Below are 24,223 nucleotides of genomic sequence, written 5' to 3'. Positions count from 1 at the left end.
TCAAAGACTACCGCCACCGCCTCCGTTCATTCATCTCGGCGCTAAATGAAGCAGAAAATGAGAGAAACAATAGTTCGGTAAAGTCAGACACTGTGTTTTTTGCAGCCTTATCGTACCCTGCTAGAAACAATAATGGTGGGTTTTCAGGTGGACTAAAACGATCTCAAAGACTACCGTCACCGCCTCCGTTCATTCATCTCGGCGCTAAATGAAGCAGAAAACGAGAGAAACAATAGTTCGGTAAAGTGAGACACCGTGTTTTTTGCAGCCTTATCGTACCCTGGTAGAAACAATAATGGTGGGTTTTCAGGTGGACTTAAACGATCTCAAAGACTACCGCTCCCTCCTCTCTTCTGCGCTAAATGAGGCGGAACACGAGGACGAGGAGATTGTTTGATCCGTGGTCGTGGCAACGGTGTCCCACTAAACGTTTATGCTGAAGAAAAAGACAAAACTACGCCAATAACAGCGCCCTGATTGGTAACCCTGAGAGCCAATCACGTCTCTCCAAGCTGCTGACGTCACTGCGTGTGTGAGGGCCACTTAAGGGTGCCCCGATAACGGAGATAACGGCGCGTGTGGCTCTGATAACGAGAGGTGACGATGGGGAGGATGATGGCTGTGATAGTGATGGGGAGAATGATAGTGATAATAATAATAACGATGAAACACGAGATAGCTAGATAGATAGATAAATAGTGATAGACGTAGAAATGGAGATAGATAGAATTGGAGATTGATAGACGAAGATAGATAGATAGATGGAGGAAGATATATGATGATAGATAGATGAGGGAGATGAAGAGAGATGAAGAGAGAGAGAGAGAGAGAGAGAGAGAGAGAGAGAGAGAGAGAGAGAGAGAGAGAGAGAGAGAGAGAGAGAGAGAGAGAGAGAGAGAGAGAGAGAAGAGAGGAGAGAGGAGAGAGATCATGTGACCAGTTTGACAAAGAACCTTCGCCGTCAAAAACATGAGGTTGTTTTCTCCTTCACAAAGCCTTCACCGTCTCTTGTATCTTTCTTTATTTCTTCTCCTCTTTGTCTTCTTCTTTTCCTGCTCCTCCTCTTCCCTTAACCTTCTCTTCTCCTTCTTCCTTAACTTTCTCTTCAAATTCCTGTCGTCCTTTCTTTCTTCTTCCCTTAGTTTTATTCTTTTCCTTCTCCTTTTCTTCCTTAACTCTCTCTTCTAATTCCTATTCTCCTTTCTTTCTTCTCCTCTCAGTCTTGTTCTTTTCCTTCTTCTCCTCCTTCCTTAACTTTCTCCTCTTCTTCTTCTTTAATTTTATCTTCTATTTTCTATCTTCCTTTCTTTCTTCTCCTCTTTGTCTTATTCTTTTCCTTCTCCTCTTCTTCCTTAACTTTCTCTTCTTCTCCCTTAACTTTCTCTTCTTCTCCCTTAACTTTCTCTTCTATTTCCTATCTTCCTTTCTTTCTTCGCCTCTTAGTTTTATTCTTTTTCTTCTTCTCCTCTTTCCTTAACCTTCTCTTCTTCTTCCTTAACTTTCTCTTCTTCTTCCTTAACTTTCTCTTCTTCTTCCTTAACTTTCTCTTCTATTTCCTATCTTCCTTTCTTTCTTCTCCTCTTTGTCTTATTCTTTTCCTTCTCCTCCTCCTTCCTTAAATTTCTCTTCTTCTTCCTTAACTTCCTCTTCTATTTCCTATCTTTCTTTCTTCTTCTCTTTGTCTCATTCTTATCCCTCTCCTTTTCTTCCCTTAACCTTCTCCTCTTCTTTTTCCTTAACTTTCTCTTCTATTTCCTATCTTCCTTTCTTTCTTCCTTTCCTTCTCCTCCTCCTTCCTTAACCTTCTCCTCTTCTTCCTTAACTTTCTCTTCTAATTCCTATCTTCTCTCCTCAACTAACCTCTTTCCTGTAATTTCCTTCACTAAATTTATCTCTCTCTTATCACTCTATTCTTCCCTCCACTTTTCTCCTCACATTACCTCTCTTCTCTCACTTCTAACTTATTTTTTTCTCTTCGTGTTTCTTCCTCTTTCTTTCCTCTGCTTCTCTAACTCCCTTTTCTCTTCTTATCCTTTCATTTTCCTTCCCTCCACTTCTCTTCAAATTACCTTTTCTCTCTTGTATTTCTCTAACTTTTTCCTTCTTCTTGTTCCTTGATTTTCCTTCCCTTTACTTTTCTGATTACTTTTTTTCTCTCCTTCCCTTCCTTAAATTTCTCTTTCTCTTCTTATCTCTTCATTTTCCTTCCCTCTACTTTTCAGATCACCTTTTTCTCTCCTCCGCTGTTCTTTATTTCTCTTCTTAGTCCTCCATTCTTCTTCCCTCTTATTTTTCTCTTCAAGGTACTCTTTCTTTTACTTCCGTATATTTCTCTTTTTCTTCTCCCCTTCTCTCCTCAAATTTTCTTCTCTTGCTTGCGTCCCATCTGCAGCCTCTCTTTTTTCCCTTTTTTTTTTTCTTTCTTCCTTGCACACTCCCTCTCCTCTCTCTCTCGGTCTTTCTTCTCTCTCCTCTCCCATCTCTGTGTGTCTGTGTATCTGTGTGTCTGCTTTCATGTCTGTTTGTCTGTCTGTCTGTCTCTTGCCGTTTCTCCCCATCAGTGACCCGGCGACCCCCCCAATCCCATTAGCTCTTCTGGTTTGGGGAGCGGAATAGTTAGTAAAATCTCGTTACGTAAGTTTAATTCCAGGTAAAGTAAGGCCGTGAGGAAATGGGGAAGGTAGGATGGCGAGGGGGACGAGGACGAGGAGGAGGAGGAGGAGGAAGACTATACGGACGAGGTTGTGAGGGAAGGAAAAAACGAATATTGGAAGGAAAGGAGAAAAAGACAAAAGAGAATGCTGAAGAAGAAGAAGGGGTGGAAGAGGGTCGGGAAGAGGAAGAGGAAGGGGAAAGGAAAAATTTATAACGTAAGGAAATTAAAAAGGAAATGGAAAAGAAGGGTGGGAAGGCATAGCGAAAGGGAAGGAAAGGGAGATGAAGGGTATAAATAGGAGAAGAGTAGGAGGAGAAGAGGAGAATGAGAAACGAGTAACACAAATAGAAAAAAAAAGAAAGGAAGAAAATTATTAGTGAAGAAAGGACGGCAGCGAAGAGGAAGTGAAAAGGAGAAGAGGAAAAGAAGAAAAACGAGGATGAGGAACAGAGGAAAAGGAAGATAGCCGAGGAAAACAAACAAACAAACAAACAACCATCAAAGTTACTGGAATGAAAGAAAAGAAAAGAAAACAAAGAAGAATAAAAGACAAGAAGCTTACGAAGGGAGGGAAAAGGAATAAGAAGGAACGTGAAGGGGGAGAGGAGAGGAAGGGGGAGCAAGAAGACGATAAAAGAGATGAAAAAGAGAAATGAAAAAAGTGAATGAAGATAAGGAAAGGGAACTGCGTAGGATGTGAATGAGGAGGAGGAGGAGGAGGAGGAGTAGGAGGAGGAGGAGGAAGAAGAGGAAGAGGAGGAGGAGGAGGAGGAGGCGGGTTAAAAGATTGTTCTCATGAGGGGAAAGGACAATAGAGTAAATGTGGCAAAGGAGGAGGAGGAGGAGGAGGAGGAGGAGGAGGAGGAGGAGGAAAAAGAGAAAAAAAAAATGTAGAGGTTCCCAGAAAACTGAGACCGGGTTAAAAGCGAAGTAAAATTAAATATAAAAGAGAAATGGGAAAAGTTAGAGAGAGAGAGAGAGAGAGAGAGAGAGAGAAACGTATGATCAGTATGGAAGAATTTTCAACCTTTTTTTTTAACTTTTTCAACTTTGCTTTTTACATTTTTATTCTGTCTTTTGGCTCCCTAATCGTACTTAATGAAGGTCTATTATTTTTTATTCTGTGCAAGGCAAGAAATAATTTGTTTTTTTACCAATATATATGTTTCCAATTTCTACTAATTTATGATTCTCTGGAGGCCGTGGATTATGGAGCAGATTAAATTTTGCTTCCATAATAAAGTGTGTGTGTGGGTGTGTGTGGGTGTGTGTGTGTGTGTGTGCGCGTGTGTGCGTGTGTGTCTCATTAGTATCTTTCCTTCACGTGTTTTCTCTTCTCTGCTTCTCTTCTCCTTTACAATATCAATTACCTTTAGTTCTTCTTTTTCTTCTTTTTCCTCCTCCTCCTCGTTATCTCTCTCTCCTCTCCCCTCTCGTTATCCTCCCTTCTCTGATCATTCTCCCGATTCTCCTTTTGCTTCTCCTCTTTCTCTTCCTCTTCATCTCTTTTTTTATTATATTTCCTTTACTTTTTTTCCTTTCTCTTCCTCTCTATCTTTTTATTTCCCCTTTTTCTCTCCCTCTTCCCCTCTTATTTTTTTTATATTTCCTTTACTTTTTTCCCTTCTTTTCCTCTCTCTATCTCTCTTTTATTTGCCCTTTTTCTCTCCCTCTTCACCTCTCTTTGTTTTTATTTTATTTCCTTTACTTTTTCCATTCTCTTCCTCTCTGTTTCTCTTTTATTTATCTTCCTTTACTCCTCTGCTTTCTTTAATATATTACTCCTCTTTCTCTATCTCCTCCTCTTCGTTTTAATATTTCTCCTTTTCCTTGTTCTCTTACTTTTATAATTTCCATTCGTCTCTTCCTCCTTTATTTTATTTACTTTTCCTTAAACTTCCTTCTCTTCCTCCTCCTCCTCCTTCTTCTCCTTTTCGTTTTATCTTCGTTTTTTTCCTTGTCCCCTTACACTAACATACAATATTTTCCATTTTCCTTCTCTCCTCCTCCTCCTCCTCCTCTCTCTTATCAACGGCGTATTCCTTATTTTCTTCTTTCAACGATAAAAGTGGAATAATGAAGGAGGGGGAGGATGCGAGAGAGCGAGAGAGAGAAAGAAAGAGAGATAAAAAAGAAAACGGCAGAGGCAGCGGCGGCGATATTTTGGGGCGACTCATTTATGATTTTTTTGTGGCGAGTTTGTGAATATATTTTTCTATGGATTTTTTTTTAACGAAATATTGATGCTTGGTGTGTGTGTGTGTGTGTGTGTGTGTGTGTGTGTGTGTGTGTAGAACGTATGAGAAAGGTATTTAGAGAGAGAGAGAGAGAGAGAGAGAGAGAGAGAGAGAGAGAGAGAGAGAGAGAGAGAGAGAGAGAGAGAGAGAGAGAGAGAGAGAGAGAGAGAGAGAGAGAGAGAGAGAGAGAGAGAGAGAGAGAGAGAGAGAGAGATTGTTGATTGAATAGGACAGAAAATTAACAACTACGGGAAAGAAAAAAAAAAAAAGCTGACCAAAGTAGTAGATTTTTTTTCCTAACTTAATTTTCCTTGTTTTCCTTTGACAGCTGTGACGTGTGTGTGTGTGTGTGTGTGTGTGTGTGTGTGTGTGTGTGTGTGTGTGTGTGTGTGTGTGTGTGTGTGTTTACGTCTCCGCCTTTTGCGCCGGTAGGCTTGCTTGAGGGGCCTGGATGGTATTCGGCCCCAGCCCGTCATGGCGCAGACAAGTGTTTATAGTGGCGCCATCTTCTCTTGGCTCATGCTGCCCCCCGGAATTCGTTCTTGATTCTTGGACGGTTTCCTCTAGAGTCCGGGTTGATGGGTGGTCTTCAGGACAGCATGTGGGTAGTTTTAAGCCACTCGGCGGTGACTGAAAAATCCCAGGTGGTAGCGTGGGGATTCGAACTCGTATCGTCCATCACGTGGTGAATGTGGGCCCAGCACGCTACCACTTCAGCCACCGCCTACCCTGTGTGTGTGTGTGTGTGTGTGTGTGTGTGTGTGTGTGTGTGTGTGTGTGTGTGTGTGTGTGTGTGTGTGTGTTTTGACTTTTTAATGAGCTAAGTTTGAAAGTCCCGCGAGAGTTATGGTTTCTCTTTATCATGGAGGGACTAAGCGAACGTGTGTGTGTGTGTGTGTGTGTGTGTGTGTGTGTGTGTGTGTGTGTGTGTGTGTGTGTGTGTTTACAGAAAAAAAGGGATAAAAAGGAAACTAAAAACATTTTCCTCCTCCTCCTCCTCCTCCTCTTCTTACTCCTCCTGCTCCTCCTCTCCATATACAATTTTCTTCATTTTTTATATCATCCACTTCATTTTATCTCGTCTAATCTCTCTCCTCTTTTCGTTCCTCTCCTCGCAGTTTCCTTTCAGATTACAACTTTTTTCTTGCTGAAGGGAGAGAGAGAAAAAAGAAGAAAGAAGGAATTGAGGAGGAGGAGGAGGAGGAGGAGGAGGAGGAGGAGGAAAAGCAGTAAGCTGATGAATCTATTGAAAGGAGTGAAAACGAAGGAGGGGAAGAGGGAGGGAAGGAGAAAGATGGACAAAGGAAGGAAGGAGGGGAGAGAGAGAGAGAGAGAGAGAGAGAGAGAGAGAGAGAGAGAGAGAGAGAGAGAGAGAGAGAGAGAGAGAGAGAGAGTATATCCACTTATCATCTTTATAATCCTGTGTCAAGTTTTGTTTTTACTCTGCCTGTTTCTTCTTTTTTTTTAATCACTGTTCTCATTCATTTAAATCTGTGGTCGTTTATATCTTACTTAACTTTCATTATTTTCGCTTCCAGGACACACACTCGTAAATTTTTCCCTCTCTTATTTTCTCTTATTTCATCTGTTTTACCACTTGGGTATAATTAAGAGTGTTTTATATAGGCTTTGTGTTTTGATCTATACTCCTCATTTTTTACTTTCCTTAATTCCGTATGTAAGTTTTTCTGTGTGTTCGTGTGTTGGTCTCTCTTTTATGGTTCTCTGCCCGTCTTTGTCTGTCTGTCTGTGTTGATTTTTCCGTACTGTTATCCCTTGGGTCGTCGGAAGTCACGGTCTGTGTATATCTGTACTTGTCTGGCCTGCTGTCTTTCTCCATGTTTGTCTATTCGTTGCCTTTTTTGTTTATTTGTCTGTCTGTCTGTCTGTGTCTGTTTGTCTGTCTGTTTGTTTGTCTGTCTGTCTCCCTCTATCTTTCCATGTCTGTCTCTGTCTGTGTCTGTTTCTTTTACCTTTCCATGTCTCTTTTTATCTCTGTCTCTCCCTCTATCTATATTTCTTTTTCACTGTCTGTCTTTCTGTCTGTCTTCCCCTTTATCTATATCTCTTTCCATATCTGTCTATTTATCCATGTCTGTCTGTCTATCTCTTTCCATGTCTGTCTCTCTGTCTCCCATCTACCTCAGTCTCTTGCCATTTCTCCCCTCACTCGACGGACCTTTTTGGCCACTCGCTGACATCCTCCCTTCAGCCTCTGAGCCGCAACTTGCCCTCTGGATGCCTACCTCGAAGCCCTTGAAGCCCTTGAAGCTCTTGTTTTACCCTTGTGCTCTCCGCGCCCTTCCTCGCTTCAAGCCACCGAATGCGAGGATGCGGCAAAAGATTCTGTGTGTGTGTGTGTGTGTGTGTGTGTGTGTGTGTGTGTGTGTGTGTGTGTGTGTGTGTGTGTGTGTGTTTTCTCCAGGTTTTAAAGCAGACCTGAGATGGAGTGAGTTTGTTCATTCGGTAATGGATTGGTTTTATGTAAGGGAAGATGCTTATGTAAGGAGGAGGAGGAGGAGGAGGGTAATAGTAATAATAATAATGATAATAATTTCAAGAAAATATATTGTGAGCAAAAAACACAAGAAGAGGAAGAAGAAGAAGAAGAGGAGGGAGAAGAAGAAGAAGAGGAAGAAGTAAAAGGAGAAGAGAAATGTCAAGAAGAAAAGAAGAAAAAGAGAGAAGAAGAAGAAGAAGAAAACGAAAACGAAAACGAAAAATCCAAGGAGGAGGAAGAGGAGGAGGTGTTAGTGATCCCAAAGTCAAAAATCGAACGCACATATTGAAGGAAGGAATATCAATTTACTGAAGGCGAAGGAAGGAAAGGCAGCCAGATACGAGACGAAAAAAAGAAAAAAAAAGACACCCAAGGAAAGTTGCATTGAGTCAGGGTAGGGAAAGGTGAATACTATACCTGACGAGGGAGGGAGGTGAATGAAGGCGAGGATGAGAGCGAGAGAGAAAAAAAAAGAAAAAATTAAGACGACGGGAGATTATTGATTCGAGGCAGACAATGGTGGACCCGTTATGCATTGTTATAGTCTAATTTTCTTTACTTTCCCTTGATTGTTTTTGGTCCTTGGTCTCCCTACTGATAATATAAGTTTTTCACGGATTAAGTTTTGTTACCGTAAGTTTCGATAACGATATCTTAATCTTCTCGGATGAAACCAAGGCAGGGACAAAAATACAAAGCAATATAAACAGCACGATACGTCACTTTCTTCATGTTTATTTTTCGTTTTCGTTTTCATATTGATATAATTTTCACGGGCATTTTTTTTTATCATAAGAAGTTTTACTGATATAATAACCTTCGCGAATTAAACCAAGGGGAAAAAATACAGGAACAGATAGCAAAATAAACAACAGGATGGATCAGTTTTTATTTTCTTTCGTTATCAACTTATCAAATCTAAAAACCAGCAAAAAAAAAAAGCTAAACAGAACGAAAAATGTCTGAATAAAAGAATATCAGAAAATGTAAGTGTGTGTGTGTGTGTGTGTGTGTGTGTGTGTGTGTGTGTGTGTGTGTGTGTGTGTGTGTGTGTGTGTGACTTTTGTTTGTTTGCTTATTAGTGTGGAGGCGAGGCATAAGGTCGATTCGCCGTGGGTCCAAATGGCTCACGTAGATGATTATTGGTAACGATATGGTACTGGGGAGGGGAATCGAAGTGGGATGGTGCTAGGAGGGGAGTCGAGGAGGAGGAGGAGGAGGGCTGGGGAAGAGAGGGGAGATAGGTTATTTAATGGGAGGCTTAGAGGTGGGGGTCATAGCGAGATAAATAAGAGGAGAAGAGCTAATAGGGAGAGAGGATGAGATGAAAGGAGATATGTTGTTTTGGAGGTAGAGGAAGAGCTTGTGGAAAGGGATGAAGCAGATAGAAAGAAGGAAGAGTTTGAGAAGCTAAAGAAGGAATGTCGGAGAGTAGTTGGGAAGAAAGAAAGACGAGGAAAGGGGAAAGAAGGAAGAAGGGTAGAAGAATATAGAAGGGGAAGAAAAAGGTATGTTCGGGAGGGTTAAAGAAGGGGTGAAGGAAAGCGGTGGGGTAGAAAGAAAGAGAGAAAGAAGAAGGTATGTTTGAGATGATTAAAAAAAGAAGAAATAGATTAAATTGAAGGAAACAGATTTGATGGAAGGAAAACTAAAAGGAAGTGTTTGGGAGAGTAAAGGAAAGAGTAATAGCAGGTATTATTAAGTATTAGGAAAAGAAGAGAAAGAAAGAAGGAAAGGAGGGAAAGAAGGAGAAAGAAAGAAAGAACGAAAGACGGAAGGGAGGTTTGAGAAAGAAGTGGGATAGAAGGAAAGAGGAAGGAAAGAAACAAAGGAAAGGAATGTTTGGAATGGTTAAAAAAGTAGAGGGATGGAAAGAAAAAAGGAAGGAGGTGGGAAAGAAAAAAGAAAAGGAGTGATTGGGAACGTTGAAAAAGCGATGGATTAGAAAGAAAAAAGGATGGGAACGAAAAAGAAAAAGAAAGTTAGAGATTTCAAGGAGAGGGTCGCAGGTGTGATCGGTTACTAAGAAGGTGTGGATTAGACTCAGGTAGGTGGCGTGGGAGGGGGCAGGTAAGACATCGAAAAGGAGTACTTGTGTGATCAGGTGTTGGTGTCCTGATTATAGACAGACTAATGGGCGCCGCGCGGGGTAAACAACTTTTAACGAGAGGCTTAGCGAAGGTGAACGAAAAATAGCTGAAAAACATTAAAGGGCAAAAACGAGCAGGAAATCGGAAGAAATATACAGACAAGAAAAATGTTATATAGAAATAAACAAAAAGGTTAATTAGAAGAAAATGCATGGTATAAATTATCTTGCTTATGAAGACAAAAATGGACAAGAACAAATGATAGGGAAAAAAGTAGAGAAAAAATCTGAGAAATAAGGGAGGAGAGAAAGAAGGAGAAAGAGAAGGGAAGTAAAAATACAACGACCTAAAAAAATATCTCCTTCCTTCCTTTCTTCCTTTCCTTCCAGACGCTAAAAATACATCAGAAAAAGAGAGAAAAAATAAACAAAAAAGGAAGAACTAAATGTAACGTTCAGAAATCTAAACTACTATTGTAACGAAGAATAAGAACAGCAACAACAACAACAACAAAAATAATCCACAAAAAAAAGAAAGAAAAAAATTCCCTTCATACGCTCTCATAAAAAAAAATTCCCGAAAACAGAAAGAAAAGCAAAATAAAATCGAAAAACAAACGAAAATCCATTCCATCCTCATCTCTTTCACATTCCCTCAGAAAGAAAGAGAAGAACACAAAAAACACACACAAACAAAAACAGACTCACTCCCTTCCCCTTCCGTCCCTTGTCCCAGCTCCCCAACCTCCCCCTCATTAAAAACAAACACCCACATCACCTCACACCCAGCAGCAACACTCCCCCCTCCCCCAACCTCCCCCACCTACCTCACTCCTCACCCCCCCCCACCCCAAACAACACTAAAACACACTTACCATTTGTCCCGTTCTCCAAGCTCTTCTGTTTGTCGCGTTGGGTCCGTCGAATCATCCACCGCTCCAGCGTCTCGAGTTCGACCTGTTCCATGAGCCAACTCTCCAAGAACTCAGGGTGGGCCTTGAGGTACTGACCCACCGCCTCCCCCGTCATGTCCTCGGCTGTAAATAAGAAAGAAAGAGCGTTAGAAAGCGGCTTGAGGTCACGAGGGGAGGAGGAAAAAAAAGGAGAAAGATTGGAAAGGTTTCGAGAGGTTGCTGAGGATAGGAAAGTCGTTAGGAAATAGAGTTAGGAAGCGGCTTGAGGTCACTAAGGAAGAAGAAAGGAGAAGGGTTTGGAAACGTTTGGAAATGTTGTTCAGGCTTTTAAACTTTGGAGTCTTAAGGAATGAGGGTTATTGAGTTAGGGAGAGAGAGAAAGAGAGAGAGAAGGGGTGGGAGGGAGGGAGAGGGAAAAGGAGAGGGAGAGGGAGGAAGGTGGGTAGGGACGGGGAGAGAGAAAGAAAGGGTTTAGAAAGTAGAAAATTGCAGTATAGTGGAGAGGAGAGAGAAAGAATGGTTCAGGAAAATGGTTTAGGGCGAGGAGGAGACTTACAATGGAGACGAGAGAGAGAGAGAGAGAGGGTGAGGGTGAGGGTGAGGGTGAGAGAGAGAGAGAGAGAGAGAGAGAGAGAGAAATTTAGGAAGGTCAAAACAAGAAACATTCTGAAATCAAGTGAAATGAAAAAAAAAAAAAGATTTATATTTGTTACTGTTTTTGGTTTTGCGTGGAAAAGAATTCATTTGGATTTTGTTATTGTTTGTTTGTTTACGACCAAGTATGTATATTAATATTTTAAATTTATGGTGTATATGGGCGTCTCTCTCTCTCTCTCTCTCTCTCTCTCTCTCTCTCTCATATCCACTTCTTTTTATTTTCCCTTTTTCATTTATTTTTCTTACGCCTTCTCTTTACTTTCTTACTCTCATTTTTCTTTTATTTTCTTGTTTCACCTTTTCAATTTTATTTTATTTTCCCTTTCTTATTTATTTTTCTCTTACACTTTCCTTTCTCTCTCTCTCTATATATATATCTCAATCTCTTTCTCGTATCGCTTTTTTCTCCATCCTTCAGTCCTGCATCCTTTTATCCTTCATTTTCTCGCGTCATCTCCCTTAATTCTCAATCCCGTTTTCTTTCCCTTTCATTGGCCTTTGTTGGGAATATCTATGAATGCTCTGACGTCACGCGAGGGGGCCCTGGCGTCACCCACTCGTCCGATTCCTTGCAGTCACCCCTGAAAATCGCTTCCCCATTCTCCCACCACTTGTCCCTCTTCCCTCCCCCTTCACTTCCCTTTCCAAACACCTGTGCTCCTTCCCAGGTCGAGGTATATATATATATATATATATATATATATATATATATATATATATATATATATATATATATATATATATATATATATTTAAATGTGTGGGTTTACTACTGCTATTACTACTATTACTACTACTACTACTACTACAACTACTACTACTCCTACTACTACCACTACCACTACCATTACTACTACTACTACTACTACTACTACTACTAAGACCATTGCGATGATACGCTCAATCGTTTTTTTCATTGGAATTTTAAATAAGCAAGAAAGGACAAGATAAAAATAAAAATGAAATGCTAAATAGTAGGAGCTGGGGGAGGAAGAGGAAGAGGATGAGGATCTGGATGAATAGAAGTTGAAGGCCGATGAATAGAAGTTGCAGTAGCAGTAGGAGGAAGAGGATTATTCGGGGGAGATTAAGAAGTTTAAGAAAAGAATATAGTAGATATTGAGGTAGCTGAGGAGGGAAAGGAAGACCAGGAATGTGAAGGGAAAGAAAAACAAAGGAAAGGGAAAGGAAAAGGGAGGAATGAGTTTGAAAAGGAAGACCAGGAAAGTGAAAGGAGAGAACAGAGGAAGGAAAGGGAAAGAAAAAGGGAGGAATGAGTTTGAAAAGGAAGACCAGGAAAGTGAAGGGAGAGAACAGAGGAAGGAAAGGGAAAGAAAAAGTGAGGAATGAGTTTGAAAAGGAAGACCAGGAGAGTGAAGGGAGAGAACAGAGGAAGGAAAGGGAAAGAAAAAGGGAGGAATGAGTTTGAAAAAGGAAGACTAGGAAAGTGAAGGGAGAGAACAGAGGAAGGAAAGGGAAAGAAAAAGGGAGGAATGAATTTGAAAAAGGAAGACTAGGAAAGTGAAGGGAAAGAACAGGATGGAAAGGGAAAAGGAAAAGGGAAAAGGAAGACTAGGAAAATGAAGGGAAGAAAAACAAAGGAAAGGGAAAGGAAAAGGGAGGAATGAATTTGAAAAGGAAGACCAGGAAAGTGAAGGGAGAGAACAGAGGAAGGAAAGGGAAAAGGAGAAGGGAGGAATGAGTCTGAAAAGGAAGGAAGACATGGCCAGAGGGACTATTTCGAATACCAAGAGAGGGAGCAGAGGGAGAGGGAGAGGGAGAGCCGCCTGCAGCCAGCCAGTGTGCCGTGTGAATAGCATTATGAAGGGGATCGGCGCCCCCTTTCTCGAGGATCAGAGCCTCAGAGGAACGTTGACTTGGGCTTTTGGGCTTGTCTGGGGCTCACTGACACGCAGGTGGACATTATTTTCTCTCTCTCTCTCTCTCTCTCTCTCTCTCTCTCTCTCTCTCTCTCTCTCTCTCTCTCTCTCTCTCTCTCTCTCTCTCTCTCTAACTTAATCAGGCTTTTTCCTCTCAAGCTTTCTTCCTCATTACTTTCTCTGTCACAAGTTCGTTCTCTTCCCGAAAATGTTGTCGGGGAAGAAAACAGCTCGGGGAGGAGGAGGAGGAGGAGGAGAAGGAGAAGGAGAAGGAGGAGGTCACTATCAAACTTGTCCTGCTGGTTTGATTTCTATATTTTTTCCCTCTTCATCAGTATTGTTATTTTTTTTTCAGTTACATTGTTTTTTTTAGTTTGTTTTCCTATATCTATTCTTATCATTTAAATTTTCCTGTTTTCCTCGTTTTTTTCTTCCCATAATCGCAAATCCTTAACCTTCTTGCAGTTTTGAAATTCCACTGCATCGTATTAATGTTTTCTTTTCAGATTTTCTCTTTATCACTCAACTTCATTCCTTATCTTCCCTCTCTTCTTCCTTATCTTCCCTCTTTTCTTTCTTATTTATTCTTCTACTTCCCTCCGTGTTCTCCAATCCCTGTATTACCCCCTTTGAATGTCTCTCTCTTTCCCTCCCTCCTTCCTTTTCCCCTCTTTCTCCTCTCCTTCTCTCCCATCTTACCTTCCTACCTTCTCTCCTCTATCCATTCCAGTTCAATTTTTCTCGTGCTTCTTATTTAGGAGAGTATCAGAACACCTCCCAAAACTGACCTCTCTTTTGGCCACTCCTCTCAATTATTTTTTATAGGAACAGTGATTTGCGGTTTCGGTTTTATTTAAGCTTTTTTTCGGTTTTACTTGTTTTTTCGGTTTTATTTTAGCTTTTTTTTAATTATTTTCCGGTTTCATTTTAGCTTCTTGGGTTTATTTTAGCTTTTTTTATTATTTTTCGGTTTCATTTCAGCTTTTTGAATATTATTTTTCGGTTTTACTTTAGCTTTTTTCCGGTTTTATTTTAGCTTTTTTTTATCATAGTTATTTTTTAAGATTTTTTTATTATTTTCCCGTTTCATTTTAGCTTTTTTTTTATTAATTTTTGTTTTACTTTAGCTTTTATTATTTTCCGGTTTTAGCTTCTTTTTGATTATTTTTCGGTTTAATTTTAGCTTTTTTTCCGGTTTCATTTTAGCTCACGACATACTCCACCAGACTTGACCTCGGCGTTAAATACCAGAGGGAAACTTTTAATTGATACCAGGAAGCCAATTTTGAAGCACTCCGCACTTCATTGAATAATCGACTTTTTTCTCTTTTCTTTTTTTGGGCGATGTGTCTTCCATCTATTACGAATTACTCTGTTCTTCCGTCCAGCTGATTACTGTATTTCCAGTGGGACCAGCATGTGAAAAAGAAATCTAGGTCAATCCAATTTTAAGCTGCTCGTTGACTTGAAAAAAAGAAAACAATAAAGCAAGTCGAGGATTAAGCGAAGTTTCGTTTGTCTGTGTCTGTCCGTCTGTCTGTTTGCCTCGCTGTTGTTTGTCTGTGTGATTGTCTCAAGTGGTGTGTGTCTGTCTCTCTCGATTTCACTCTCTTTCATTCATTCTCTTTTTTTCCTGATATATATTTTGTTTACTTCTTTTCTATCTTTCTTTATTTCAATCATGTTTTCTCCCTTTCGTTCTTTCTTTCCATCTTTTTCTTTCCTTCCTTCCTTTCCTTCCTTCCTTCCTTCCTTCTTTTCTCTCTCTCTCTCTCTCTCTCTCTCTCTCTCTCTCTCTCTCTCTCTCTCTCTCTCTCTCTCTCTCTCTCTCTCTCTCTCTCTCTCTCTCTCTCTCTCTCTCTCTCTCTCTCTCTCTCTCTCTCTCTCTCTCTCTCTCTCTCTCTCTCTCTCTCTCTCTCTCTCTCTCTCTCTCTCTCTCTCTCTCTCTCTCTCTCTTCCTTTATTTTTCTTAATTTTCCTTCTTTTCCTTTCTTATTCCTTTCATTCTCATTTCTCTGCATCGTTTCCTCTTGTATTTTTCTTGCCATTTTTCTTTTAGCATCTTCTTTTTCCTCTTCGTTTTCTTTTACTTTCTTCTTTTCCTTCTTCGTTTTCTGTTTTTTTCTTTTTCTTCTTCTTCTGATTTCTCTTCTTCTTCTTCTTCTTCTTCTTCTTCTTCTTCTTCTTCTTCTTCTTCTTCTTCTTCTTCTTCTTCTTCTTCTTCTTCTTCTTCTTCTTCTTCTTCTTCTTCTTCTTCTTCTTCTTCTTCTTCTTCTTCTTCTTCTTTCTCCCTCACATTGATTTGATTCTCGCCTTTCATTTCCTTGTTTTGCCGTCTTTTTCTTCCCTTCATCGTACGTCCTTTCTTCTTTCTGTTATTCATTTTACCTTTACGAGAGAGAGAGAGAGAGAGAGAGAGAGAGAGAGAGAGAGAGAGAGAGAGAGAGAGAGAGAGAGAGACCTGTTGTTGGCACCTTCCATCGAATACTCTAAAGTCAAATGAAGCTGTACTTCTCATTAACTTTTGATTTTCATAATTTTTAACTTTATTTTTTTTTGTTTTCAATTTCGTTTAACTTTCGATCTTTTTAGTCATCGCTGTCGTCGTCTTCCTTTGTTTTCCTTCTCTTCATTATTATTCTCTTCCTCCTCCTCCTCTTCCTCCTCCTCCTCCTCCTCTTCCAACTTCTCCCTGCATTGTTTTTCGTCTCCATTTATTTTTCTCTTCTGGCATTATTTTCGCCTTTCTCTTTATTTACTTCATTATTACGCATTTTTCCTTCTCTTCCTCCTTTTTCTCCTTTCCTTACTTTTCGTCTCCACTTTTTTTTTCTTTTCTGGCACTATCGTCTTCTTCCTTTGTGTATTTTTTCTCTGCCCTCGGGATTTTTATTCTTTATTTTTCATTCTTATCGATTCTAGCATTGTACCCACTCACCCACACCACATATTCTCTCTCTCTCTCTCTCTCTCTCTCTCTTCCCTTAATAACAGGCGCCCTATGATAAAAAAAAGCATCTCGCCTTCACAAAGACAAAGGAAATGAGAACACACAATAAATGGAATTGAATCTGAAGGGAAAATAAAACAAGAAAAAAACATGTACTTCTTTTCTTTGTGTTGATATAAGTGTTTGTGTCGGTATAGAAGGTTGTTGACTTGCTCCTTTTAATATATCCATTTGAATAGATTTTTTTACTTTTTATTTTTAAGTGGAGTTGAATCTGAAGGAAAAAAACCCAGGAAAAAAACATGTACTTCACTTCTTTGTGTTTATATAAGTGTTTGTGTCCGTATAGGAGGTTGATGACTTGCTCATTTTAATACATCCGTTTGAATAGATTTTTTTTTTGAAGTGGAATTGAATATGAAGGGAAGAAAATAAGAAAAAAAACATGCACTTCTCTTCTTTGTGTTGATATGAGTGTTTGTGTCCGGTTGTTGACACGCTAATTTTAATATATCTGTTTGAATAAGTTTTTTTGCCATGATTTTTTTCTATTTTTGAAGTGGAATTAAATATCAAAGGAAGGAAACAAGAAAAAAACACCTGGTACTTTTTTTTTCTTATAGGTGTGAGTGTTTGTGTCCGTATGGGAGGTCGTTGACACTGTAATATATGCGCTCGAACAGGCTTTCCTTCCTTGTTTTTTTCTCGTGATGTGTGGATGTGTTTCCGCCTCTCGAATCATAGACGTAATAATAACAATAAATAAAAAACTTGTAGGCGCTGTAGCACTAAACATTTCATAAAACAATAAGTAGGCACGCGGCGTTCATCTACTTATTTCTGTTTGAACGATGGCATGTGTGATTCGCTCTTTATTCATTCTATTCTAAGGTGGAATATATGTTTTTTATCTGTCTTTGATGTGTTGCCATCTTGAACTGTGGAAGCGAGAACACAAATCGGCGAAGTGGATACGGAGGGGGGGGAAGAGGGAGGAAAGGAGGAGAAAGGAGGGAGGGAAGGAGGGGAATACGAGGGAGGGGAAGATGAGGAAGAAGAGGGAGGGAAGGAGGGGAAGAAGAGGGAGGGGGTGGAATTAAAAGGAAGAGAAAGAGAAAGGAAGGAGAAGGAAGGAAGGGAGGGAGAAGAGGAAAGGAAGGAGGAAGGAGAAGAGAAAGGGAAGAACAAGACTAACGAGGGAAGGGGAAATAAGAAGAGAAAGAGAGGAAAGGAATGAAGGGAACGGGGTGTGAGAGGGGGCAGGAAGTACATGTTTTCCAACGTATTTGAACCGCGAGAGAAAAATGTAGATGGCGCTGAGTGTGTTTTCCGAGCGTGTGATTAGATTTTCCTCTCCAATGAAACGCTTTGAAGGTCACAATAGCGGCAGCGCGTGTACAGGTGTTTTCCGTTTGGCTCGACATCAAATTTGTGTTGCCGTGGAAAGGAGAAAAAATAAATAAAAAAAGGTAGTGTAGAATATGAATGTTAAAAGGAACTGAAATTTAACTTGGTAGCAGTCGTGAGAGAGAGAGAGAGGGAGAGGGAGAGGGAGAGAAACAAAGAGAAAGAAAGTAAGAAAAAAGAAAGAAAATTGAAAGAAAGAAGGAAGGAATAAAGAAAGAAAGAAAGAAAGTAAGTGGAAAGAAGGAAGGAAGGAAGGAAGGAATAAAGGAAGACAAAGAAAGAAATAAAGAAAGAAAGTGGAGAGGAAGGAATAAAAGAGAAAATGAAAGAAAAACAAAGAAACAATAAGAGAAACAAAAAAAAAGTAAAGAAGAAAAGAAGGAAAGAAAGAAAGAAAGTATAAAAAGAATGAGAGACAAAGAGACAGAGACACAGCAACAAGGAAAAGGAAAAGAAAACGGGAACAACACAACACCTAAAAAAAAAAAAAAAAACCGTAAGACCACCAAAGACCGACGTATCGCTCCTGGGTCGCATCGAGGGTTCGGAAATGTGTGTAATCTCTCTTCCTCGGACAGTGAAAAGGCTGACCGCGCCCCTCGAGGGAAGAGCGGGGGCAGCAAGACACGCCCTGAGGGACCACCTGACGAAGGGAAGGTGTCCGGGAAAGAGTAAAGAGGACCTGAGGGTGTGGAGGAGGAAGAGGTGGGCGTTGGAAGAGAAAAGAGATGGAGGTGAAGATGGATGGAGGTGGACGAAGTGTGGAAGGAAGCTGGTGGTGGTGGTGGTGGAGATGGATGGCGTAGGTGGAGGAGGAGATGGTGATGGAAGAAGTGTAGATGGAGAAAGTGGTGGTGGTGGTAGAGGAGAGGAAAAGGATGTGAATGAAAGAAACAAAGAATAAAAAGAAATTAGAACATTGCGAAAAGACAAAAAAAAATTAATATTGTGTATGAAGGAGTGGGTAAGTGAGGCAGAGGAAGAGGAGAAAAAGAAGATATGAATAGAAGAAACAAAGAATGAAAAAAAAAATAGAAAACTGCGAAGAACGAAAAATAACTAATATCGTATTGGGAGAATGAGTCAGTGAGATAGAGGAAGAAGAGGAGGAGAAGAAAAAGAATGAAAATAGTAGAAAGAAAGATTGAAAAAACGAAAGAAAATTGCAATAGGACAGAAGTAACTAAACTTATATATATTGAGAATGAATGTGTGTGTGTATGCGTGAGTTAGTGAGAGGGAGTCAACCATTAGGAAGGAAGTAAAGAAGGATACACAGACAGATAGAGACAGAAACAGACAGACAGGTCGATCAAACTAACTAATTCCGTCATCATGGCAACACATCCCGTCCGTGGTATCTCGTTCCAGTAATTGTGTCGTATAGAGATTCATTAAGACTCGTTGGTACCCTTCCGACCTGGCACGGCTGAGCTGCAGACGAAGCAATCATGACCAATAAAGACTTGCGACGGAAGAAGGACAGAGTGATTAGTGGTTAGTCATTCCGGGAAGAGAGTTAAGAGAGAGAGAGAGAGAGACCCTTTCTCTTCTCCTTTCTCCTTCCTTTCCTCTTCTCCCTCCCTCCTTCCCTCTCATTCCTTTCTCTTTCTCTTCCTTTTAATTCCATCCCCTCCCTCATCTTCCCCTCCTTCGCTCCCTAATCTTTCTCCTCTTTTCCTTTCCTTTTACTCCTTTTCTTTCTCTTCCTCTTATTCCCCCGTTTGAAAAGCCCCAATTAGAAGCTGCCGGGATTTCCATGGACTGTTTTGTGATCCTAGTGATAGTTTTACACGGCTTCCACATCCTGAACGGGGAAATCTTACCCATGAAAGACAAGTTAATCTTCTCCGTGGCCTTGGAAAATAGTCGTAATTTGAGCCCGATACTACGTTTAAAAATTTGGACCGTACTCCGCTTCTCTCTTTCTTGAACGACTGACGCGCCACTGAATCACGGAGAGGTCGTATGAGGGGTCGTGTGAAATTCCAACCTCTTACTTTTTTAACTACTCACTGGCTCTCTTGAATGCTCTGGAGTCTGAATTCCCCGGACTGACTGACTAAATTCCACGGACTTACTTACGTCGTGTTTCCTGGACTTACTTACGTTCGTTGAATGCCCTGGACCGACTTTTGCGTTCCCTGGACTTACATTTGTACGTCTTCTGTTGATTGATGGTTATAAAACTCGTTCGTGATTTCTGAGGTCGTTTCCTACACAAAAGTCACTTATTTATTTTTCTTCGTCGTTTTTATGTAGCTTTTATTTATTCATTTTTTACTTGGTTTTATTAAATTAGCTTTTTATTTAGTTTTTTATTTATTTAGTTTTGTTGCTCACCCTTCTTTTAAACATCCCATTATGATTGTTTACGGCATTTTTTTTTTTGCTGTTATTGTTGTTGTTGCTGCTGCTGTTGTAGTTGTTGTTAATGTTGTTGTTGGCGTTGTTGTTGTTGTTGTTGTTGTTGTTGTTCCTGTTGTTAATGTTGTTGTTGTTGTTGTTGTTGTTGTTGTTGTTGTTGTTGTTGTTGTTGTTGTTGGCGATGTTGTTGTTGTTGTTGTTGTTGTTGTTGTTGTTGTTGTTGTTGTTGTTGATGATGTTGTTGATGATGATGTTGTTATTGTTATTTTTATTGTTGTTGTTGTTGTTGTTGTTGTTGTTGTTGTTGTTGTTGATGATGATGTTGTTATTGTTATTTTTATTGTTGTTGTTGTTGTTGTTGTTGTTGTTGTTGATGATGATGTTGTTATTGTTATTTTTATTGTTGTTGTTGTTGTTGTTGTTGTTGATGATGATGTTGTTATTGTTATTTTTATTGTTGTTGTTGTTGTTGTTGTTGTTGTTGTTGTTGTTGTTGGCGTTGCTGTTGCTGTTGTTGTTGTTGTTGTTGTTGTTGTTGTTGTTGTCCACTATCGGCTTGCTGGGCCTGTCGTGGCTTCACCGATGTCATTAGCGTTACACTGTGGTAGCTGCGGACAAGGACACGTCTCGGCCAACAATATCCCTTACGTAAACTCGCTGCACACCTCCTCCAGAACCAAGAGGGAAAGGGAAAAAAATATATCCATTGTTTGTATGTCCAAATACCTGAATAGCCTCATCTAGTTGTTTCCTCCTTTCCGAGAACCGAAACCGAACAAGAGTCTCGCTGCTCCACACACATTGTTGCTTTTATCCACGCCGTTGTTATTTCTGATTTCTTTTTTAACTTTTTCTTTTCCTGCTATTTCTTTTTCCATTATTTGTGGACCTCAAATATTTAACTTTTTACTTTTGGTTATTTCAGAATTTGGTAGGCCGATTTTTTTCCCTAGCATCTTTTCTTGTCATTATTATTATTATTATTATTATTATTATTATTATTATTATTATTATTATTATTATTATTATTGTTGTATTAGTATTCTTGTTCTTGTTCTTATCCTTGTCCTTGTTCTTGTTCTTGTTCTTGTTCTTGTTCTTCTTGCTCTTCTTCTTCTTCTTCTTCTTCTTCTTCTTCTTCTTCTTCTTCTTCTTCTTATTCTTATTATTATTATTATTATTATTATTATTGGTAGTAGTAGTATCAGTAGGGGTCTGGCAATAGTAGCAATATATGTGATAGTAGCGGTAGTAGTTGTTTCAGTAATGTTAGTTGCATTAGCAGTTCTTGTAGCAGCAGATGGGCCCCAACACGTCACATGTCCCCGTCACGAAGGTGCCATTAAGGTGCCACTCTCTCTCTCTCTCTCTCTCTCTCTCTCTCTCTCTCTCTCTCTCTCTCTCTCTCTCTCTCTCTCTCTCTCTCTCTCTCTCTCTCTCTCTCTCTCTCTCTCTCTCTCTCTCTCTCTCTCTCAAAGCTTCTCTCTCTCTCTCTCTCTCTCTCTCACACACACACACACACACACACACACACACACACACACACACCTGCCTTACCTGTTAACGGAAGGTCGTGGTTCATCTTATTCCTTCCGTTCACAGCGAGGCCCAGCGCCCCGACCCCTGCAGGAGAGAAAAAAAGGACATTAGTTGTAGTAGTAGTAGTAGTAGTAGTAGTAGTAGTGGTAGTGGTAGTAGTAGTAGTAGTAGTTATAGTAGTTATGACAATTAACATATAGAAAAGAAAAGAAAGGGAAAAGATGAAAAGGAACCAAAAGGGAAGTTAAAGAGAGGAAGAAGAAACGAGGAGAGGAAAAAACAAATGTAAAGTAGGTGTTGTTGTTGTAGTCGCAGTTGTTATAGTAGTCATAATAGTAGTAGTAGTGGTAGTAGGAATAAGCAGAGTATAGAAGTAGTAAAAGTAATTAGGACTGTTGTCGTTGTTGCTATTGTTGATGTTATGTAATAATTCTGAATCTCAAAATTGCGTATAAAATCTGAAAAGCCTGAGAATACAGCCTCCCTACACCTCTCTCAATTTATTTCCTTCCACTCTTTCACTTGTACCCTTCCTTCCTTTTTTTTCTCTCTACGTCCCAGCATTTTCCTATTCCCATTTCTTACACTGGTACATATATGACTTTCGAAATAGAGAAGACGTAGCAGTAAGTCTCGTTATATTTTCAAAGGATCATATTGGGTTAGTGATTCGAGAAACCCTTGGAAAAGAGGGGAAAAATCTACCTTTGTATCCCTTCCTTTTCCTTCCTTTTCCTTGTTTTGATTACTTTGCTTATCTTTCATCTCCTTTCTTTTCCTTTTCTTCTCCTTTTTAGTTCGTATTATTTTCTCTTCCTTCTCTTCCTTCCTTCCTTCCTTTCCATCCCCTTTTTTCCCTTCCCTTCTCTTCTTTTTCATTCTCATTCCTCTCCTTTCTGTCCCCTTCCCTTCCCTTCCCTTACCATCCCTTCCCTTCCCTTCCCTTCCCTTTCCTTTCCTTTCCTTTTCCCTTTCCCTTTCCCTTTCCCTTCCCTTCCCTTTCCTTTCCTTACCTCCTTTCCTTTCCTCCTTCCCTTCCCTTCCCTTCCCCTTGCCATTCGTGTCATATCACTTCTTTCATCTCTTCTATTCCTTTTATACATATTTTCATCAGTTCCTTCCACCCTCGTCCCCCTCCTCCTTCCCTCCCCTTGTCTGTCCTCTTCCTTCCATTCACTCCGCGTCTCCAGTGCTGCCGGAAGCCTCTCACATTCACCTTAAATGGCAGCGTTGCAATCCTGGCTCGTTCGTGTCGACTTTTCCCTGCGAGTCTTATTGATAGGAATGGAAAATATATCTTGAGTATATACCCTTCGAATCTGCTTTCCCGTTTTCTCTTTTGCGTAACTTGTGTATATGTGGGTTTGTGCGTATGTGGGTCAAAAAACTTGGAGCGAAACGAAGCTCTGATCTTGAAATATTACAGAAATAAAGTATCAGTGTGATAGCGAATCTTAGGTCTACGTTTTCCATTGATGAATAGTGTATGAACTCTCTCCTCAAGGTTATTAAGTATAGGTAAAAAGGTTGAATTTTTATTTGCTGGCGGTCGTCATTCAGCGTGGAGGCAGCAAGAGACGAGGAAGACGCTCTTGGAAGGTAAGCTCCTTTTGGTGACGCGACACTGAGAGGCGGAAAGAGACGAGATGGAAAGGATGTGTTACGGGAAGAGACGGAAGGAGAGATGAGAGGGAGGGAAGGAGGATTGGAGTGGAGGAAGGAGGGAGAGTGGGAAGGAAGGAAACTGAGATGGGACTGGAGGAGTAGGAAGATGGTGGGACGTAGAGAGAAAAAGAAGAGACGGAAGGGGAGATGAGAGGGAGGGAAGGAGGATGAGGATGGAGGAAGGAGGGAGAGTGGGAGGGAAGGAAATTGAGGTAGGACTGGAGGAGTAGGAAAATGCTGGGACGTAGAGAGAAAAAAGAAAGGAAGGGTACAAAGGGAAGAGTGGAAGGAAAGAAATTGAGAGAGGAGGAGGGAGGAGGAAGAGAATGATGCTGTGACAGACGGAGGAAGGAAAGGAAGGAAGAATATAAGGAAGAAAATCGAGAGAAAGAGGATGAGGTGGAGGAAAAGGATGCTGTGACGGACGGAGGAAGGAAAGGGAGGAAGAATATAAGGAAGGAAATCGAGAGGGAAAAGAGGAGGTGGAGGACGAGAATGCTGTGACGTAGGATGGCAGGAAGGGTAGGAAAGGGGAGGGTGGAAGGAAGGAAATTAAAAGAGAGAGGAAAAGAAAAGAGAAATGAAGGCATGAAGTTAATGAGGAGCGTATGATACAAGATGCGAAGGAAAGAAGTCGTGAATAATTAGAAGGAAATATAAAGAGGAGTCGTGGAGAGTATAAACGCTGAGAAATATGAAGTCCATTTCTAGTGCAATTTATATAAAGGTGCTTGAAAAAAAAAACATTAAAAGCTAAATAAAAAAAAGAAAGCGTCATGAAACAAATGAAAGATGAATAGATTAAACAAGAAGAATGAACATTTATAAAGTACAATTAGAATATGATAAGGTGAAGGGAAGGAAGGGGAAGGGAAGGGAAGGGGAAGGGAAGGAAGGGGAAGGGAAGGGAAGGGAAGGAAAAGAAAAGGAATGGAATGGAAGGGATCGGAAGGGAAGGGAAGGGAAGGGAAGGAAAAAGAATGAAAGGGAAGGGAAGGGAAAGAAAAGGAAAGAAAGGGAAGGGAAGGGAAGGGAAGGAAAAGGAAAGGAAAGGAAAGGGAAGGAAAAGGAACGAAAAGGAAGGGAAGGGTAGGGAAGGGAAGGGAAAAATGCGGAAGGGAAGGAAGGTTAGGGTAGTGCATTGTGGCGAAAGAAAGGTAAAAAAGACGAGTGACTAACCTCATTTAAGAACACAAAAGTAATTTCATAACGGACACGATTCAATGGTGGGATTATATAAACCACATTTCCCGTTATCCCCTAAGTGCCTAAGACTCTATTCAGCTCGTGACATTTAATCTTCTCCCTAGGCTGTGCCACTCTTCCTACGCACACATCGTCTCTCTCACCTGTCCGTCTCCA

At 40.4% G+C, this 24,223-nt stretch overlaps 1 protein-coding gene across 9 annotated transcripts in view; it reads right to left on the bottom strand.

The window, feature by feature from the left end:
• Positions 1-24,223, bottom strand: part of LOC126997489 (probable 3',5'-cyclic phosphodiesterase pde-5) — a 164,627-nt gene that overhangs the window by 47,171 nt on the left and 93,233 nt on the right. For all 9 annotated transcript variants that reach the window (XM_050858592.1, XM_050858594.1, XM_050858593.1 and 6 more), the window contains 2 exons: positions 21,215-21,280; positions 10,358-10,519 (listed from right to left, as the gene is read on the bottom strand). In XM_050858592.1, the coding sequence (XP_050714549.1) occupies positions 10,358-10,519; positions 21,215-21,280 (228 nt within the window). The remainder of the gene's footprint in view (positions 1-10,357; positions 10,520-21,214; positions 21,281-24,223) is intronic.

This window comes from Eriocheir sinensis, chromosome 12 (genome assembly GCF_024679095.1).
Source record: "Eriocheir sinensis breed Jianghai 21 chromosome 12, ASM2467909v1, whole genome shotgun sequence".
Classification (NCBI taxonomy): domain Eukaryota; kingdom Metazoa; phylum Arthropoda; class Malacostraca; order Decapoda; family Varunidae; genus Eriocheir; species Eriocheir sinensis.
The sequence above is the reverse complement of the archived record's forward strand: the minus strand, read 5'-3'. Positions and strand labels throughout refer to the sequence as shown.